Genomic DNA, 22,131 nt, shown 5'->3' on the forward strand with positions numbered 1-22,131 from the left:
GACCTTCGTGGCGAAGTGGTTAGCAGAGCGCGCTACAACGCCAGGGGTTCTGGGTTCGAGTCCCGGGTAAGGCATGGGTATTTGTGTTCGTCCAGTTGATAAGAAACAAAGAAAATGTAAGAATTGAAAAAGTGTAAAAGTGAGAAAAAGAGTGAATGATACCGCGTAGGGGATATTTCCTTTTTTTTAAAAAAAAAAAAAAAAAAAAAGTGGTTAGCATATCGCGCTGCGACGCCAAGGGTCCCGGGTTCGAATCCTAGTCGGGCTTGGTTGTTTGTGAATGTCCATTCATCAATTTCATCATTTCATCACTCATCCACATCTTCGCAAATTAGCCAAGAGGCACAAAACGCGAAGTAAAATAAACTAAATCAATCAATCAATCAAGTTTATTTTCAAGCGTTCTCTTTTCTAATTTCTCTACGATACATTTCCTTGTCTTGATGCTCTATCTGTTTTTCGTTTCTTTCCTCCTTTCATAGTATGGAATAATTTCAATATATTGAACTTTCCTTCAATTTCTCGCTATATCAGAGTTCGTTCTCACTTACATCCTAAAAAATGTTAATTTTCCTCGTCTTCGTACAACCTGGGTAGTGTTGCCCACGGGACGAGACGGGACAGGCTTTTAAAAATTCGAGACGAGACGAGATTGACCATGTGTCATGAGACAAACGAATATTTTCGAGACGAGACAGCATTTCCACGAGACGAGACAGGCCAAAGTCTCGTCTCGTGGGCAACACTAAACCTGGGCGCCTCTGCATTTTCTCTTCTTCATTTCAAGTGTCAAAGTTCTAATTTCCTCCACAATTCCTGTTGTATTTTTTTTGTTAGTTGTCCGTCCTACTTGGAGTGGAAGGATTTTTCTGAATGTTTTATTCTAAAGTTTCTGTCAACTTCGAAGCTTCGATTCTACTGTTGTATTTCTTTTATTTCTAGTAAGATTTCATTCGGAACTTCTCACTAGTTCGATATTTCCTCTTTCTGTATTTATCTTCTGTTTCATTCTACTTTTAAGCTTCCTTCCTTTTGCTCTTTTAATTTCACTTGTAGTTTTGCTTCAACCGTTTCAGTATTTTTATCTAACAACTTTTTCTCTTCCGCATTTGGTCATTTCCTCTCTTACTTTTCATTACTTCGAGATTTCTTCTCGGGGTATCTTTCCTTTCCAAATGTCATGGTCTCCCTTTTATGCTCGCCTTGTAATCAAGGGGTTCCGGGTTCGATACCCGGTGGAGGCACATAGTGTTTCGGATCCCACTTTAAACTGTAGGTCCAGTACCGATTAGCCTTACTGAGCATAAAGTGTACGTACTTAAAACACCAATCCAATCCCTTATATGCTCTTCGTTTCATATCTTCTTCGAGGTTTCCTTCATATTGTACATCTGAAGTACATTTAAAATATCTCTTCAGTTTTTCTGTACATGCTAGCCTTACTCAACTTGTCGGAGTACAGAATGTCTGAAACTTGGTACTCGGCAACTCTCCTTTTCAATTGTTAAACAGGGAACCTTTCAGCTTTGCATTTCCTTTACGGGCTTAAACTTTTGGTTTCATATTTTTAAACTTTGATGTTCATTAATCAAACTAACTTTCCAAGTGCTCCTGAAACTTGCCCACTTTTTTTTCTCCTTTCGATTATTTATTGCTCAGTTAATTGCCTTGCAGGAGGTTAGACGGTGCAGCAAAACCTTAATTGCTTCTAGATTTTCTTCATACTCCCTCCTTACTCCCTCCTTGTGCGGCGTAGGAGGAGGGGGGAGTTTGCCCGCCTCTCCTCTATGTCGTCTGGTGTAAAATTAACGCCGTTTCGGGACCGCTACGGTAACCTGCAAGCGGGGCTTAATAAATAAATGAGGCGCCGGGCCTGGAAATTGATTACTTCCATGTTACGTACCTCTTGAGCGGAGAGAGAAGAGGTTTGCTGATCTTCATACTTGCCGTGCTTCGGTGTGCCTTCTGTGACAAGCGTACAGTTGCCTGCAATTAAAAATTACTCGTGTGTTCCTTGACTGTGGCGCCGGCAAACCTTCTAATGAGGATTTCCCGTCGCTCGTAACCTAAGAGTTAGGCAACGAATTGCAGGAAAGCGAGCATTTCAGGATGTAGGTGTCCCTTTTTTTTCTTGCCGGTGACTGTACGTAAGAAAAATACGTCTCCACACCCTTTTCCTCACTTCTTTTTGATTTAATTTACTTCGCGTTTTGTGCCTCTTGGCTAATTTGTGAAGATGGGGATGAGTGATGAAATTGATGAATGAACATTCACAAACAACCGAGCGGAATTCGAACACGGGACCCTTGGCGTCGCAGCGCGATGTGCTAACCACTCAGCCACAGGGTCCGGCGGTTTTCACTTCTCTCTTGCCTTAACATTCTGGCATGCGTAAACGCGAAGGTCTCGGACACTAAGTCTCGGTCTCGATTTTACAGAGGTCTCTCTTGTTCTCGTCTCGAAGAGTCTCGTCACGTTTTCGCCTCGATTTTTACAAGGCCGTCTCTATACCACCCATAGCAATAAGGAAAGGAAACGTGAAAATTAATCGAAAATCTTCCGTAAATTGTATCATCGTAAGATCTTTGTAACATCTGCTGTCCTCAGAAAAAAAGAAATGCATTTTTTTTTATTTGCCATCTACAGAGAAAGGATATCTCCAATTACAGAGGCATTAATAAAATTATAAATAAAGTAAATATGATTCATTCATTCTTAGTTTGGGACTTTTAACCACTGTTTTAATTTTAAAATACCAACGTTATTCTCACTCTCTCTATATACACCGTTCTCAAACATATCATGTGGCACGCTACCCTGAAGACGGAGGCAGAACCAGCCTCCAAAACGTTGGTATTTTAAAACCAACACAGTGGTTAAAAATCCAAAACTAAGAATGAAAGTAAATATAAATATAAATGAGATTGAATAGCATGCATACATATTACATAGATATAACTATAACATAAGTATACTTATATAACGTGCGCTAGCACAAATACATACATACATACATACAGCACACACATACTATCCATAAATCCACAATCAATATTATTATTAGAGAGTATAGTATAAGAAACACATTTCTCATGAATACATATGTAGATTAGATTTGTTGAGAATAGCTATATCCATAATAGGATAGAAATAATAATGAAATACACATGTTAATGGACACATATCCATAAGCTCATCCACATACGTATATTTACATTACACATATACAAACACATATTTTTGTGTATATAGGGTGATATGAAGAAAATAGAAGTATGAACAAGGAAGAAAGAAGAGCAAAGAAGAAGACCAGAGGAGGAGGTATTCATCCATAACCAAAAAGGCAGGAGGGGTGGGGGAGTGGTAAGCAGGTGGTTCTAGACTCTTGCTAATCTTGACCTGTCAATCACCTGTCAGTTTAGTAGACCAATTAGTCAACAACTGTCAGGAGGTGATATGTTTAATTCCTTTGGAGAAATCTTCCTAGATAAGGACTGTCAACTTGATTTGTTGTTGTGTGGCTAGTGACCCTGCTATGTGTATGTAATCTTTCTGTGTGTAGTATATTTCATCATTTTAGTTTAGTTCTTCGTCTGAGGAAGACCCTGATACAGGGTCGAAACGTTACCTGTTAAGTGTTTTTATCTTAATAATAAATTGCCTTGGTCAGCAACTTAGTGTTTTTTAAATATGGAAACAAGGCTTAATTATATTACAAAGGGATATATAGAACATATTCTACAATAAATAATAAATACAATAAATAATCAACCATTTGTGAAAGCATCTCTGTCAAATGTGGCTCTTATAGCATACAATAACTGTGATAAACACTGTCATACAGAGTAAACACGCAGTTCCAATTGCCAGGGTTTAGGAAATTGTTGAATGGGCAGAAACGGTAAGTAACATACCAAAGCGTGCGACCCTGAGATGCTTCATCTCCTCTTCCAAGAAACTGGATGCCAGGTGCTCAAGTGACACGGAACCAATTGTTCTTCAGGTATTCAATTCAAACGAGAGTCGCTTTCCATTCGCTTTGGACCCTTCTTCCTCCGTCCTCGATTCAATTATTTCCACTCACGTGCGAATCCGATCTGTCTCCAAGGATTTTTCTCCTCTTACCCGTTTCCGAGATGTCTCCAGGTTCTTCCCCGCTGCAGAAGAGAAACTTGAGATGTTTGCAATTCATTGTTCCATGGATACAGCTCCAGACGTATATGCCGTTTCTGAAGCACGTCAGAAGAGAAGAATCCGTTCAATGCCATGACGTCATGAAAACAGTCGAACGTCTTGTGAAAGTTTCACGAGACAACCCCGTTTGCCAACAGAATGTAGTTGTGTCTCAAATCGGAAATTTTCGTATGACGCAGGAAGGAGACGCACAAATTCGCGCTGTTCTCATGCGCTCTTCGTAAAGCTTTCCAAGGATATATCAAACTTCAAGTCGATGCATGTGCGGGATTAAATGCAAAATTTTACAATTATGATAATATTATTCAGCAAGCTAAAGACCTACTGTAACGTCATCTAATGAAGATCCCGGACGAGCCCCCACTTTGTGCGGTGATGCGAATGCCAAATCACCCGAAAGCCGTGCCGGAAACTCAGGTTGGAATTATACAGGCGGGTCTGTTCAACGAATGTAGTTTGATGACGTCACGTGGATACACTCGAATTTTTTATCAGGTATGCCTTAATTTACGCAAAGTAATCTTGGAAAGCATTAATGAAGAAAAGAGCCTCTAATCGGTAGCTTATTGAATTTTTCTTCATGATGGGCTGAATCTAGGAGAGGGTTGGAGAGGTTTTCAGTTTTCTGGGCTTGGGACTTGTGAATGGGTTTCTTCCCCTTGGCTTAATCACCAGCACATACAATAAGTAATGTGTTAATATGCAGAGACCAGGTGAACTCATCTAGAAACACTTTCTTTAGAAAAATTTCTTCGTTTTTAGTTCATAATTCTTTCCAAGTTTCTTACACGTCTTCTTACTTTTCCCTTGATTCTATTTTCTTATTCTCAAATTTGAAGGCATGAAGCTCCATAACCCCCCTTTGGTACGCTCTTGAATTAGACGAAAAATTTCAAACACAGAAAACATGTATTCCACCTTGGTACTGGGGGAAAATTGCTGGAAAAAAAATTAGATATTTTGAATTTTTTCTTTCTTTTTTAACCATCTGACATAACTTTGCCTAAAGGTTATAGCTGAAATTGTATATGGGTGGGAGTCACGATGTCATTCCGGGTGAAAACCTTTGGCTTGCTTTAGACGAAAGCATTTCCTTTAACATTTTTGCTATCCTCCCAAAAATCTTATAGCAGATAGTACTTTGCACGGCAGCATTACTATATGTAAAATTTCGGTAAACTTTTGCGATTACAATATATACTGCATAGAGCACGAAAGACATGTCGAGTTACACCATCTTTGGTGAGTTCACGTTGTTTACATTTGAAACCACTAAAATATTCTTCCATATGTATACAGTAAACAATATAAAGCATGTATTTAAACAGCGCCATTGATTTGTACATAAAACCATTTAATAGGAAACTTTATTCCTCTTGGTTGAATAGTTATCGTGTTTTAAAAATGTGAAGTGATACATTGATTACATCTCACGCGGCCGCCATTACATCTGCGCACGTGACCTAGAAGTCGCTTTTAATTGGTTATGCTACGAAAAATACTACGGAAATATGATCGATCCTATCCTTGAGAAATGCCATGAAATATGCAATAAATGCGATATTTTTCACTTTACACGATGCCATTTTGGTCATGGCGTAAATGTTAAAAAAAAATGCTAAGGTTAAAGCTTTCGTCTAAAGCGGACTTTAGACATCTATTAGACACCACTGTTAGATTCAGTGGCTACGTTAAGTCAATCAGTCTGACCATAGCCCGCTACGTTTCTATGGTCTGACAAAAGGATTCAAGTTCCGGTCTGGTACTAGATTTCTGTGGGAAAAAACAACAACTTTATAATGAGATCGTGTGATAGAGCATTGACCCACTTTTTTCCATCTTTCTTTTCGGTTGGAAATGAGAGGACAAAAGAATATCCCGCTACAGGAAACAAGCTGCAATTTTGTTCAGTTCGGACAGTTGATGCATGCATGATGTCTACAGAGCCATCTAGTTGACAAATTCCCGGAACACGCGTCCTGCGTTTTGTCTCTTCCCAAGGTCACAAAAATTGAAGTTTTCTCGGTCTGTTTGGCAAGAACCGGCCTCGAATGTAAGATGAATGAGTTGATGTATGTTGTGTAACTTCTCTTCCTCCACTGCAATTTTGTAAGCCATTCATTTGTCATGACCAATTTAGTTTTTTTTTTTTATAAAAGGCTGTTTTTTTAGGTTTCAATTTCTGCCAAGTTTATGTTGTAAACATGACTTTTTTGGGTACTTTAGTATTATACTCCAATTAGTACGCTATACGTACAGTGGGATCCATGAGTATTATCGTGCAAATTGTCCATCATCATGTTCGTGCACTTTGTTTGACCCTATAAGAGCTTCAAGAATTAAAAGAAAACTCAAAACAAGCTGTTGACAACTTTTGTACCAGCGTACATAAAAATCCATCGCTTAAAAGCACATAGAATGTAAGAGAAAAATTAATGAAAATAGTCATGGACAATTTGCCGTGCAATACTAGTGGATTCCACTGTAACTAACCTAACTCAACCTAACCTAACCTTCATATCTAATTAGTACACCATAAGAACCTAACCTAACTAATTAGATATGAAGGTTAGGCTGAGTTAGGTTACGTACGTATAGAGTACTAATTAAAGGTAGTCCATATAATACTAAAGTAACCCTTTTTGCTTTTCAAAAGTATGAGTGTTATCTATTCGTTCACGTCAAAATGAACGGCAATGAAATTAGGCAGGTGGCAGATGTTGGCGCTGTTGCCACGTCGGAGCGCAACCCTGTATGTTGGGAGGTTTAAGCGAATGAAAGATCTCGTTGTAGAGTTGGTTTTTGTATTTCATGCAGTGATGTACCGTAGACTATAAGTTTACGTCTACATGCGTTGTCTACACGTAATCTACGCGTAGATTACATTGGGTTGTAGTTTACATAAACTACGTAGACAATCTAAAGTGCATTTTCAAGGGTTTCATGAAAGGAAAGTGACATTTTCAACTATATTAGTTCCTAACGAAATGAAAAGAATCCTATTTACAACAAAATTTATCTTCTCTTCTATTATCAACTATGGAATGAGATAAATAGTATGCAAAAAACAACAACAGATGGCAGTCGTGAGGCAAGAGTGGTCTTTTTCCCCATAAAACACTAGACTATTTCCTATTTTAGGTATCTTCCTAGGTGAGAAATTGTTCGAATTTGGAAGAAAGAGTATGAAAAGTTCTCCTCACACATCAGCAACTGGTACGCAGTATAATGTTCTTTTAATTCCACGGCGCACTTTGCTAAGTTATCACCTTTCGCCATGTTGTTTACATAGATTGTCATCTACGTGTATAAAATAGTCTACGTGTAGAATGTAGACTATGGTTGTTTACGCGTAGACGCACATCACTGATTTCATGTGATACAGACTGACAGTATTTGCTCGAAAGCTCGGTTTGACTCTCGAACTAGGCAACGCAGTCCGGTTGACGTTGCTACACAGTGCGCGGGAACCATCGACTTTTGTCCGCTCTCGCTTCGCTTTTCCCATCTCTGTGGCACCAACGCAATTCTGCCCAGCCGCCTATTTTCATGCGTTTAGATATGCTGCACTTGTTTTGCAGTGGCGTGTTTAAGGTTTTGTAAGACTGAAACTTGCTTATCTTTTTTGTGCGCAGACACATATTTTGAAGGATTTTCCTACATTTGACATTATTATTATTATTATTATTATTGGGAATGTTGTACCAGGTGGGGTGGGGGGGGGGGGCACGAAACTTAGACACTCCCTTTGGACACTGTGTTTAACTACAGATATCTGTGGTTTGGCCGTTTTCACTACTGCATCAGATACTGTAATTGTTGTGATTAAGACTTCTAATGCAAAGGGGGTGAAAATCCAGTAACCCCCTCGTAGAATTGGAATATTACATAGCATTTCTGTCCAAATGCAAAATAATTCTGTTCAGTTGAATAGCGAGAAACAGTGTGATTCTCTTAATTACCTCAACTGATATATTACCTCAATGAAAATTACTACTTTTTCTGTAATAGAAATATAAAATCATGTTTACAAGTATCTCAAACACCGTTAGTAACATAATACACACTAAATCTAGTTGACTTGTGCAATTAGGCCCAGGTGCAAACTCTCTCTTCGTGTGACAGAATAATCGATAAAATGGAGAAACAAATATACAGTGGTGGCCAAAAGTCTGGAAAATGCTTTAAGAAATCTGTTTTTTGACTTTCACATAGAAATAATTTTTATGACCTATTCTTTTGTTTTCTATTAGGCTACACATTCATACAAGTGGCAGGATATTCTATCAATTGTTTCTGTAAATAATAATATATTTTGCTTCTTCTTGTGCAAAGGTTGGTTTCTCATTTGAACTATATATAATTTTATCAGTGACTTCAAAGCTTATTCTGATGTAGCGAACAATATTATAAGGGTATTATTGAGTGCATTGTTGAAGTTTCTGTTGCAACATTTTTGGCTTTTTTGTTGTTACTGTGAGCACATTGTTGCTTGATAAATACCAGTGATTGTTGTTCCGAAACAGTGGATATCTTGAATGTTTAGGAACATTTATAATTATGAAAATTTGTATCTATATTTGTTCAAGTAATCTTATAGTATACATTTTAAAAATAAAATGTAAAATTTCGTCAATTGTATTAAGTGTGAAAGAATTATAAAGTATGAATAATTGAAAATGTTGATGATCTTCCAGACTTTCGGCCATCACTGTACATTCCACCCTAAGTTTTGTCACGTACGTAATCGCCATACTGATTTCCCATCAGTCTTTCGAAGTATTTAACTGCTGTTAAAATTTAAAAGGAAAATATCTAATTTTATGGCTGTCGGTGTTGTCAAACATTGATAATTTTCCGATCAATTCTTACTTCCCAATCCTTCTCAACAACGCGCCATATGTAGTTGAAAGCTTCCTTTAGGGAAAAGCTTTCGAAGGATGAAATTGAATCAGTAGCGGTAGGACTAGGAAGAATAACTGCCAGGATACTTTTTTACTGTCCAGTGCTTTTTTTCGAGTGACACTGATACGGACACAAAAGTGGAAATGCATCTAATCAAAGTTGATGCATTTTGAGTGCATCAGTTTATTCAGTTAAATATCTGATATTCTCGATTGTTGCATTTTTAGTTTTTTAGTGCATCACACGGAACAACATCTAACAAAAAGTACTCTTCTGTGTGTATTTTGATGCAGAAAAAGTTCATCATTAGCAATTCGTGCACCTTAATGTGTTACTGAAAGCAACGTACTTGTGACTGTTGACACATTTGGGTTCCATGTGTGTTTACAAAGCATCGACCTTAAAATTTTATATTTTGCCCAACCATATTTAACATGAATTAGATAAATGTACAACACATGTCATGAATTAAAAGACTGTACCTGCGTGCATTTCTAATTAAATGTTATTTTTATACCTTAAATTAAAGCATAAAAATATTGAACGCGTTTTCTGATAAAACGGGTCAATTTTAGGTAAATGCTCCCTTGTGCTTTGCACCACGCCACGAAGGCGTATAGGGGGTGTGGAGCTAGGACCCCACACTTTCTTGATCACAACCGAAGGTGGGGGTCATGTGATCAGCACCACACCCCTGGCCGCCTTTACCCCCAGAGTTTCCTCCAGACACCAAATTTATACGACGCTGGGAGGGCTGCGGAGAAGCTTGAACAGGTGGAATAAATCCCGGTTCTCCCCTGTCGCGATCGAACCCGGGTCTCTCGCATGGTTGGCAGACGCCCTAACAACTGAGCTGCCGCTAATATTTCTAATTTTTCCATTTGCATTTACAAAATCAGGAATAAATGTGTCAAATCTTTATATTTTGTTAAATATAAAGCATTTACATAAATCTTTCTTTTGTAATCACTTCAAACAAGAGAAACCATCAAAATCGATTCATTGGTTCTCGAGATGTAAATAATACAAAATGTCCGTGGGTAAGGTGAAACTTCTTTCTATCGGGTGAACACGAGTGGTGCAAAGTTTGACTTTTTAATCCGTCGTGTAATAATTTTGTCGAATTTTGCCGAAAGTGTAACACGAAGAAAACTGAAATATAACCACTCCAGTCTGTGAAGTGTAAAATATGGGACGATGTATTTGCGTACCATAAGAATTAACAACAAACACAACCAGGAAAGTAACCAACATTTTTAAGTCCAATAACTTAAAGTATGGGTAACATTATCGCATGAGGGAAACGGATTCCTTCAAATTTACAGGAGAAAATACTTACGGAAATCATTTTCTTTAGCGTTGTGGAAGTTCCTGAATGTAGATTTGATCCATTTTAATGTGAATGCGTGTTGTTTTCTGCGAAAATCTCTGTCCGACACGCTGTTTCTGCTCCCGCCATTTGCTTTCTGCACGAGAGTGCAATGTTCCGTGTGTTAAGATGATGCAACCCCGTAGCCAGTGTTTCAGCCTCGCCGCGTTTTCACTAGAACATGACGTGTCGAGTATTTTTAATTTTTTTTTTAACTATGCTTGCCTAACCTAACTTAACCTAACCTAACCTTACGGAAAATGTTTTTTGGGGCTAACGTGAATGGTTTTTGGGGCTAACGTGAATGGTTTTTGGGGCTAACGTCAATGGTTTGTGGGGCTAACGTCAATGGTTTGTGAGGCTAACGTCAATGGTTTGCGACGTATTAGCATAATATCAAATCCGGGCACGAAAGTAGATATTTTCCGGTGAACGAGGTTGCAACACTGCATAAATCGACAAAACACTCTCAGAACGCCCCCTAAACCAGTACGCTATCACGGCCATAATGTGTTACAGATTCGAAACAACAAGTAACAGTAAGTACTCGTAAATCTAAGAAATAGACATTGATATGCATTATTTCACTTTAGGAAATGTTCCACATTCGAAAATAACACGTTAGCAATGTAAAGAAGTCCGAAATATATGATTCGTAGGTGTTTCCCTCATACGATAATAGTACCAAAGTATGAAAGTGAGTTTGTGAAAACGTAAAAACATTCTTTGGATTGCATTCGATGTAAATTTCGAGCATTAGACATGTTAGTTGTTAACTTCGCAGTTCCGTGCACCATCTGGCGAGAGTTCTGTAAACATGGTGCCTATGCAAGAAATATAATTCATTAAATTTCGTAGCTTTTAGTCTCGGAACGCCCCCCACGGACATCTTGATTAACTTGCAAATTTTCGTTTGTTGCATTTCGCTCTGCCCTGAACTGTGACGTCACGCTTTTCCTCTAGGCGCAGTGGAGGCCGTTTTACACGGAAAATGAATGTTATTGACGCTTTCTGCTTACGTCATGTCTCTTGTGACATTTTGTATGAACCGCCCTGCCCTCTAGTTTTTGGTTCGAAACATGGATCTGTGACTTCAATATATTCTGGAAGTTGATGTAATGGACTTGGATACGTCCGTGCTGATCTTGTTCAAGTGCATAAAGAAACATACTTACTAAAAGGTCCGTATGATGGCGCGCGTGTAACTTGAATATATAAAGGATTGTCAAAATTTTACATTTTCTGTATATCTAATTTTTTCCTCTGAATTATTAGAATTGTTGAGTGAGGAGAGGTATGAACATAATTACCTCAAGTGAGCATCAAAATAATAATCAAACAATTAGTGCGATTGTTGATCACCGCAGTAGTTACCCGAACTCTTAGACTTAGACACTTCATTTTTTCGAACTTTACTATATTGAAATGAACTTTGAACAAATACACGTATATCGTATGTACAAATTTGTTTTGCAATGATTGTCAGCAGGAATCTGTGAGAACTTACAGGAGATGGACAAAAATATGGAAACACCACGACATCGGAACGGGTGATATCGACGCAATTTTTCCGCTTGAAATCGGACGCGGTGCGACATTCTTTTGTTTTGCGCCGTGAGATAGGACTCATTTGTGAATGCGGTTTCATTTCTTTATCTCTGATTGGCTGTTGGAAAGTTACGGTGCTGTGATTGTGAGAATATCTTATTTCCTATTTTTCAGCGCAAATTTGCTACTTTCTAATATAACCTAACCTAATGTACAGTGGGATCCATGAGTATTACCGTGCAAATTGTCCATCACTATGTTCGTGCACTTTATTTGACCCCAATAAGAGCTTCAAGAATTAAAACAAAACGCAAAACAAGCTGTTGACAACTTCTGCACCGGCATACATAAAAATCCATCGCTTAAAAACACACAGAATGTAAGAGAAAACTTAATGAAAATAGTCATGGACAATTTGCACGGTAATACTCATGGATCCCACTGTAAAGTCCGCGCGTTTATTATGTCCCCATCGGCAACCCTTTTATAAAACTTAAGACTGACAACAATAGCAAACAATAGCCAAGCCGCTCCCGATAAGCGCGTGCACTCAGACGTTGTTGCCACATTTTCTTTACTTACATTTCTTGTAGTTGCAAGGCGCCTCTCATTATTTTTGCTCCATAACCACGTGCGGGGTTGATTCTTTTTAACTAGTTGTGTTGTGTTATGGTGCTGTTTTGTTGCTTTGTTATAGTGTTGTGCTTTTAGTTTTTTCCTTAGACTTTGCATAATGCAAGTTATCACTCACGGCTGCTAGTGAAAATCCTAAGTATGAAGACAAAACTGCAGAATATTATTTCCTTCATGGAGAGCACAGGTGCTCACCCCCCTCAAAGCCAATGGCGCATTCCCCCCAAAAATCATGTCATGCGTCCCCCCAGATTATATCATGTGCCCCCCCAAAAAAACATCATTCGCGCCCTCAAACCATATCGTAATTCCCACAAAGGGTATTTAATTACGACAGTGTGTCTACCGAAAGTAACTTTTTCTTAGCTTTACAGAACACTATACTTGATCTGCCCTTATTCCCTAAACAGGGGTGCCCATCACTCAAGACCACCTCTAAAATCGTTCGTAAACCCCCGAAAATAGTTTGGATGAATGTGTAATAGATGATGTCTATTTGAATGAAATACCATGTTACATTGTCCATATTTTCGAAAAAATCTTAAAGCTAGCACATTGATTTGTTAAATGTAGTAAATTAAAATATGTAAATATGCTTATAAATAGTATTTTTGAGTGTGTTTATAAAACTCAATTTGAGTATTTAACACGTTTAATTCAGAATCCCCCCCAGAACACCGGTGTCAATTAAGGCCTAATATGTAAGAGTTGGATATTTCTCCCCCCCCCCTTTTCGAGAATACCCTTAACACTTCCTTTTTAATCTTTATCTGTATTTATTTTCTCTTTCCATATTCTTTAATCTTGTTTCTCTTTCTTTTTCTTTTTTCCTTACAATTTCCTTCTGCTTTTCCTCTTTATCTCTTCAATTTGGCAACATCGCTTTCCTACTCCAGTTTGTTGCTTCTACTTCAAAAGAAAACCGCCAGCTTGGGTGTTTCTTTTAACAAAGAGTACCGCTCCCTTTGTTAACCGCTGGGGATATAATGAACGCGCGGACTTTACGTACAGCGCAGGGGTGCCCACAGGGAGGAATTATGGCGCAAACTGCGCCATCGAAATTTTTTGGGGGGGATTTTTTGCCTTAATGTAATGTAAAATTCAACATTTATATATTTTTCCAAAATAAATTTAAAGACTAGAGTACTGTATGGGACCACTTTCGCTCGCTCAAACTCGATCGAATCTCCCACGCTCGAATATATACAATATCAAATATCATTTCAATGGGACAATAATCGTACAAATATATGTGTAAAAATCCGTCCTGGTAGTTTCAGCCCATAATCATCTATTCATTTTCATATATTGCTATGTATTGGTAAGATAGGCTAAAGTACATGTTAACATAGAGATGATGACTATGGTTACTTTAGTTTCAATTTCACTGCATCTTTCACTTCAAGAAGCATATTTGAAGGTCCACTACCACAGACAAATTACGGTTGTACGTAAACTACTGGGTTTCAAGCGTATACCGGTCGTTTGAATGTTTCGAGCGTTATTCGCTCGAGCGAAGAAACAGTCGATTCCGTAAGCCATCTAGCGTCATCCGTGCGAACTATTAGACGATCGAGCAAAAAGCCTCGATGCAGCACTAAAGACGTTTACACCTTAGGTACACCATATTTAATCCATTAAATGAAGAGAATGAAGTATTTGGAGGTAGCGATGCCCACAAGTGGATTTGTGAACTCACGTTATGTCCAAGCAACTTTTTGGGGGGAGGGCGTTCTTTGTGATGGAAATTTGATGTGAAACAGTACAGCATTTGGCACAAGTTGAATTACGTTATTAACTATCCATTGATGTTACATAAATAGCAAATTCTAGACTGCCAAGGAACCTGTAACGGGTAGTATTATTATTAAGGAAGCGTGGGTATCCAACTCTTACACACTGGGTCTTAAATCGACACGTGGATTCTGGTAGGGGATTGAGGATTAAACGTTGGGGGGGGGGGGGCAATATCCGACTATTGAATATCAGTGTTAAATCTTAGATTATCCTGGGAATTTTTGTTATGGGGGGCTGAGCATTAAATACAACTCTTGTGTATTAATATTACGTTTGAGATTGTGGTTTGGGGACGGATTTTTTTTCTTTTAGAGGGGGTAATATCTAGGTACTCTTCAATATCAACAGTAAGTCCAAAATTTTGGTTGGAGGATTGAATATTAAATTTGAAGGGAGGAGATATGGAGCTCTTAATAAAGTGTAAAATCTTAGATTGTCAAGGGAATTCTTTATGGTTCGAACATTATATTTGGAAACTATATTTAGCGATATGGTATGTTTCGGCGCCGAATATGGGAAGAGATAAACTGGAAAAGAGTAAATATCGAGGGATCCTATGAAAGTATTGACGTCCCATTCAATTAATATTCTTGCAAGCCTGCAAAGAAATGGATATAAAAATCTTCTTACAAAAATGCGTGTCTGGCATTTTCATGAGACATTTGTGAAGAATTATACTGTAGCTGCATTACAAGACACGAACAATATTCTCGATATTTATTAATAATTACAGTTCGACTTCTTTACTTTTATATAATGATCACATATGCTATTACTGAATATTAATTACTCTTTCCACCTTATTTATATCCTGTTATTGTGTTAAGTTCATTTATTTCTTTCATTATAATTAGTATTAATATCTACAATCATTATTTCACTACATCAGCGCTTTCCTTTTTCTCTATTTACAATATTAGACGTTTTCTTGAATGCTGCCATCTCTGGCCCACTTTCTAAACTGCTTTATGCATAATCAAATATATGCGTCGTTCTTTTTGCATGCTGCCATCTATGATCCTCTACCTCAAACAACAACAATGCAGTTTGTGTACGTGACAGAAGCTGAAATTCGGCTCCAAATTCTGCAAAAAATGTTGTGTGGTAATTCTTCTCCACATTCCCTTCCGAGCTGATCGCGACCCCCTTCAAGTCGTTCATGTATACCCCTGGGGGTACGCGTACCACAGTTTGAGAACAACTGGTCCAGATGCCTGTGATGCTTTCGTGACTTCACAATGAGCCTACTTTGTATAACACTGCGGCATAAATATTTGCTTCCGTGCGTGTCCAGTGACGGTAAATGAAGGGAAATTTTCCTCGGCTGCATAAGGAAATATTCAAACGGAGGGAAAATAGGGATATTTTCTCGAAAGTTTCACGAAACTGGTAAAAACGTCACAAGTATACATAGTTTCGAAAGATACATCCTATTTCATTATTGATTTCCAATATTTTTTCCTCCCAAATATCAATTTCGGAATAATATGCGTTCGTGTCGCTTCGGTTCGAAAGGTTACTTAGAGTTAGCCAAGAAACTTCAGGGGGTAAAGTGTAAGGAAGCTTTCAGACCGAAGCGACAGGCGTCAAATGACGCGCGACAATAGATGTTCCCACCGGAGTGACAAGCGACACAGGATTCTTCATTCCATAAGCAAGCATTCACCGCTCATGAGCCATCAGACCGAGGCTACACGATGCACGCCATTGAGAAAACTTCCCAGTCCGAGCGACAAGCCACCGGGTTCGACAACCGGTGAAGGCACATAGTGGTTCGCATTCAACTTTAAACTATAGGTCCAGTCCCGATTCGCTTTTCTGTGCATGAAATGGACTTGGAATCAAACTAAAGCAAGCACATGTCGAAAAGTGAATTGTAAATACAATTGTACAGGGTGTCCAAAAAGTCACGCAACCCATATTTTGAACGTTCGTAACATTTGTACAAAAAGCGATAGACCTGAACCTTGCACTGGGTATTAACTTTGTCTATGTGGATGATTTTTTAAACATTAAACAAGAAAACTATTCTCTACATGAACGTTCAGTATGGGAGGAAGTTACAAAGGTGTAAAAGAGTTTTTTTTACGAAGCAAAACCGAACATGAATAAGAGGCAGCTATTGAGTAGCTTGCCATTATTTTCGATGTGTATTGATATTCTCCGCTGATATTTATCGAATTGATTAACGAACGATACATTATTTTCGCATTCTGTGCATTACAGGATGATATAAGGGGTTAATTATGACACATTCATAAAAATGTATGTTTTTTCGATATTACGAGGTATACTGGCAACATTGGTCGTGTCAGAAGGCAGTACCAGCTGTGTTATTCAATCAATACCCAGATGAAGTAAAATATTTGAAATTTATGATTGGAAAATATATGTACGGTACATTTCAACTCTCTTTACATGTATATGCCTGTTGAAGAGTCGCCAACGTCGAATAGACTTCCATTCCACTGTTTTCCCAGACAGTTCAGGATCCGTTCGCTGCGACCCGTTCTCTCCCTCGAACGGCTCGTCCCAACGAGCCATGCCAGATGGAAAGAGAGGAGAGAAGCGAATCGCAGCTAAATTATGCATCCCCGAACACCCAAGCCGGCAAGGGAGAGGGTTCGCTCGAGATGCGAGAGACATGAATAATTTGCAGCGTTTTCGAGCGGAAACGAATGTGTTTTCCAGTTCCAGGAACGGGATCCGAAACGACTCTGTTTCAAGAATACAAGCTGGTACAGTCCGTATGTATGGATAAAGAATGAGATCCAAAAGATACTGAAATGTTACTACTGCATGCATGATGGTGTTTTTGCTCGAATTCGGTTCATTGTACAAGAAATGGAAACGATGTTGCATGGAATATATAAACTGACTTAACTCACTTTATAGTTCTCACAAAATTCCACCAAATGTGTCTTTATAGACATACACTCAGATACCACAGTGGTTATTATACCGCTGGAGGTACAGTCGCCAGCAATAAAAATGGGACACCTATATCCTGAAATATTCGCTTTCCTGCAAGGCGTTATGTGTGTTGCCTAATTCTTCGGCCGTGGTAGAAGTTGCCATTGAAAATTTGCTATTATAATCCACTTATTGCCGTAGCGCAAATTCCATAATTTTATAAATGTTGTTCGTGTAAAAAGCTATGAAACCGCGCCGTATACAGATTAATGTATGCTTGGATATGTCTGAAGAAGCTGCATAGTAAACTAAATTTAGTACAGAGGAAACCGTGGTGTTTCGGAACACAGAGGTAATGGCGAATGTCAGGTTTTCTGTATTGTTTCCTTGATAAGAATAATGCAATTGGTGCTGCCACCTAGCGCCTGTCACGGACAATGTGTTAAGCTCATAGCGGTGGCGTCATTATTCTGTGAGACATCGAAGCCAGCGGACAAGATTGATATTTCAACTTTGTTTTGTAATTTATGTGCTATATTTACTGCGAGATAAGTATTCTTGCGAGAATGTTATATTATTTTTTATGTCGTTTACTTTTGTAGATTGTACATTTATTGAGTCAATCTTCGAACACACTGGAATGCTCTTACATTATTTAATACTGAACGTGTGGCGATAATGAAAAACTACAAGGCGCACAAAGGGAAATAGCGAACAGGTGTTAGCTTACGTATTTTGTGGCGTTGGAAATTGTGTGTATAATGCTTCTTCAATGTGATTATATACTTTTAGTAAAAATGTACTTTGGAAAAGGTTTTATATTCCTCATTTTTTACTTCATTTGTCTTTATATTAACTGTTTTTGATAAGGGGTAATTAGGGCCGGCTCTACCGTACGTGCAACACGTGCATGTGCACGGGGTGGCAAGCTCAAGGGGGCGGCAAAATGCATAAAAAATGGAAGCTGCATTATTTGAGGCAGTTTGGTCTTCTTGGGGCGGAGAAAATTCAAATTAAATCCATTTGCATATGCAGTATAAAGCAGAAACGGATAAGAAAAGCAAGGAGTAACTGCGAAAGAAAGCGGTGCTAAAAGTTTATATTAGATATCCTCTCACAAAAGCAGCAATTATTGATTTGTCTGTGAAAATGGTAAGCAACGTCTACTGAGTGTGTGCGGTGCCAAGTTACAACGCTATCTATTGTTTGATCGCGCGCCAGTCCTCCGCCCCCGCCCTCTGTTATCGAGGTTTGAGTTAGACTAACGTGTCGCATTCGGTAGTCGTAAATACAGCTGCATTGTTCTTTGACGTGTTGATCGCGAAAGGTGGTGATGATAGGTATGGCCGAATCGCGCAAGACGCAATAGTATGTACGAATATCGGCTGTTATTGTCGTTGCTGGTTGCACCTCATTTACGACCTTGACGGTGTAACTATAGTGCAGTTAGTGTGTGTCGTGTGTGAGAATGCACGCGCGTTTGAGTGCGACAATGTATTGAGAGATGTATTGTGTATTTGTGCTGTCATTAGAACACTGGTATCTCAAGTCGTCGTATGAGATTTGAAAATTATTTGTTGCATTTGTAATTGTAAACTAAGGTGTCAGATAAAAGGAAAAACTCTCGGGTGCAAAATATCGTAAAGGCAAACGAGAAAAAGAGGGGTTTTTCCGTTTGTTTTTACGTAATTTGGGATGGGGGCGGCAAGAAGTAAAATTGCACTGTGCGGCAAAATTCCGGTGCTGGGGGTAATGGCGAACACGATGTACCCCTAAAAATCAAGGCAATCCCGAACATGACAGCTGTCTTTCTCTTAGTTTCTTGTGTAAAACAAACAGTTTAGGAACATTGTTACAGAGTTAATTTTGAAGGGAAGATTTCTTTAGAATATATATATATATATAATGTTTTCAAATTATTCCATAATTCACCATCGGAGCTTAAGTCTTCGGCAATATCCAGGTTTCCCCCAAATTAATTAAAAAAAGATTTTGTTCAAATATTGTACCAAACTATCGAACGAGACCTTGAGCCTTATATGAGAAAAGTCTCGAAATGTCTCGTCCCCTTGGGTCCCGGGTTTGAATCTCGGCCCGGGCATGCGTGTTCCTTTACGAGTGCCCCTTCATCAATTTTATCACATTATTCATCTTCATAGTCGCCATTAGCCAAAACGGACAGTTAAACGACGATAAATAACACAATTCAAATTCAGATCTGGTCTTGTTCATAACTCGATTTTTACAAGGCCACTTCGGTCTTGTCTGGAATTTCGAAACGAGACCGAGAATTATCTCGGTAGTACGATCCCTAGGACTAGGTGAACTGTACGAGCGGATCTTTGAAACCTTACCGGAGAAAATAAAATGAAACCTTACCGTAGAAAGAAACTGAAACCTTACCGTACGAACGGATCTTTGAAACCTTACCGCAGAAAGAAACTGAAACCTTGCCGTTTTAACGGACCTTTGAAATCTTACCAGAGAAAGAAACTGAAACCTTACTGTACGAACGGATCTTTGAAACCTTACCGTAGAAAGAAACTGAAACCTTACCGTACAAACGGATCTTTGAAACCTTACCGGAGAAAGAAACTGAAAAATCCTTTTAAAACAGAAGAACAACAGGGGGAAAGGATCGTTCGGTTTGAGTCAATTAACAAGGAGAGAAAGAGTTGAGCCGCGACGCGCGCGTATCCCTTGTTATATGGAGTTTTATGTCGAGGGAGGCTTCCCGTTTTATGTTCTATCGGTTCCAATCCCGGAACCTGTTGGATGAATCGATTTTTGTCCGACGCACGGTTGCGGGGATCGGTAGCTCCGGATTGTGGCTTAGCAGAGCGTTCGCTTTAAAGACGATGGGATAGGAAGCGGTTTCTGTCTCTTGGGTCTCTGCGAGGCTCCTGGAGGCGTGGGTTCAATCCTCACTTTGGTTACTTTATGTAGCGGCATTACCTGAAAATTGCATTGTGGCTGTCCTCTTTTTCCCCACTTGTTTACAATTATTTGTTTTTTAAACTTTTCGACGCATCATCATCTTTAGAGAGAGACGTTCATTTCCATTTGTTTATAATTTTTATTTGTTTTTAAACTCATACCCGCATACAGTGGCGGCGATGGGGGCAGTTGCCCCCTCCTTTTTGCTAATTTTGCCCCCGCAATATGCTAAACCTTATCTACGAGGGAAAGAAAACTATCTTTCCCCCAATTTTTGGCACCTTGTCCCCCCCCCCCCCCCTAGTTTTGGAACACAATCGCCGCCACCGCATAATCTTTACACGCACCCAGTCAGTACGGCATTAGGCTGACACCGGCTATACCCATAGGGTAGGTGATTTCTGACGGGAAATGTTTCGACCATGTCCCTGCATAAAGTGTGTGCGGAGTTCACCCATCCTCTTGTCAATGTGTACCTAAGGAAGGGGTGTAAAGGCGGCCGGAGCGGAGTGCTGATCACGCCACCACTAAAGTTCGCGACAACGGGAACGAATTGGAGACATAAGAGAGGGCGGAGCGAAATGGTTGTGACGACAGAGTTTCCAGGTTCGAATCCTGGTTAAGGGTGGAACTCTTATTCTGTACTTTAAATCATTCATCCTCACCGTTAAAAAAAAAAGTAGCGTCAAAATAATCAAAGTGAAAGAAAATGGACATTAAGATTCAAACTTGGCTTTGTTGCGCGTTACCCTAGCCACTTCACCACGGAGGCCAGCTTATGGAGGTCACGGAGATATTGGAGCTTCTAAGCATTGACCTCGATTCTTATTTTTTTTCCTAACCCGCCATATTCAGTCGTCATTGGGATTATCATCCCATTCCAATTTTTACCCCCCCCCCAAAAAAAGGTTTATTTTATTTTCTCCCGTACCAACGCAACGAATTTCACCAGCAATGAGTTGCATATTTCCTGTCTGCTGTACCGTCCTGATTTTGTTCCGTTAACCGTTCGTGTTCTTAATATTTTTTTTTCTTCTCCCCTCTCCCCCATCCCACTGCGTGATGTCATTTGTAGAATTGCGACCACACGTACAGTATGTTTGCAGAGAGTACAGGCAGGACCAATGGATCTTATCCTGCACTGGAGGAATTTATCACGTCTGTTCGCAGATATTTAGGTCGACCTGTGTGTTTTGATTTCGTCTCGTTGTCACAGAAAATCCACTTGACCTTCTCGTCCAGTTTTCTATCTCAAATATTTGTTCCATTCTCTCTCTTTGATCTTTTAAATTATCTCGCATGATATCATTTAGTGGTGATTCAGCGATTTTTTTTCGCGTTTGATTTCGTGCTGCTTTTGTACTCTTTATTCCTCTCGCTTGTCAAATGTTCCGGTTTCAGAACCTGAAGGAATGAGCTTTTCATAGATCCATCCTTGATCATCGTCTTGATTAACCAAACTAAGCTGGCAAGAGATGTAAAATAAGTCAATTACAACGCATAAAATTACAGATTATATCAATCTATACTATGTCAAACAGACAGCATGTACAACTTCGCGTATCGCCTTACGGACTAACATTCTAAGTCAAAGAAAATACTCCTTGGGTGTATATATAGACTAAGATTCACACAGACTACCAAACGGCATTTTCTTGGCGCAGGCTACCAACGGACATTTTCTTGTGCAGGCTACTAGTCGACATTTTCTTGCTCAGACCACCAACGGACATTTTCTTGCGCAAGCTACCAGTCGACATTTTCTTGAGCAGGCTAACAGTCGACATTTTCTTGCACAGATCACCAACGGACATTTTCTTGCGCAGGCTACCAAC

The 22,131-nt window shown here is 39.1% G+C and overlaps 1 protein-coding gene across 1 annotated transcript in view; it reads right to left on the minus strand.

Moving 5' to 3' along the window:
- The window catches only part of DAT (Sodium-dependent dopamine transporter), an 84,073-nt gene extending 79,881 nt beyond the window's left edge, over positions 1–4,192 (minus strand). Inside the window, exon 1 of the mRNA XM_083128847.1 lies at positions 4,126–4,192. Within this exon, the coding sequence (XP_082984973.1) occupies positions 4,126–4,192 (67 nt within the window). The remainder of the gene's footprint in view (positions 1–4,125) is intronic.
- Between the last annotated feature and the right edge of the window lie 17,939 nt (positions 4,193–22,131).

This window comes from Lepisma saccharinum, chromosome 9, assembly GCF_977018435.1.
Source record: "Lepisma saccharinum chromosome 9, izLepSacc3.1, whole genome shotgun sequence".
NCBI classification, from domain to species: domain Eukaryota; kingdom Metazoa; phylum Arthropoda; class Insecta; order Zygentoma; family Lepismatidae; genus Lepisma; species Lepisma saccharinum.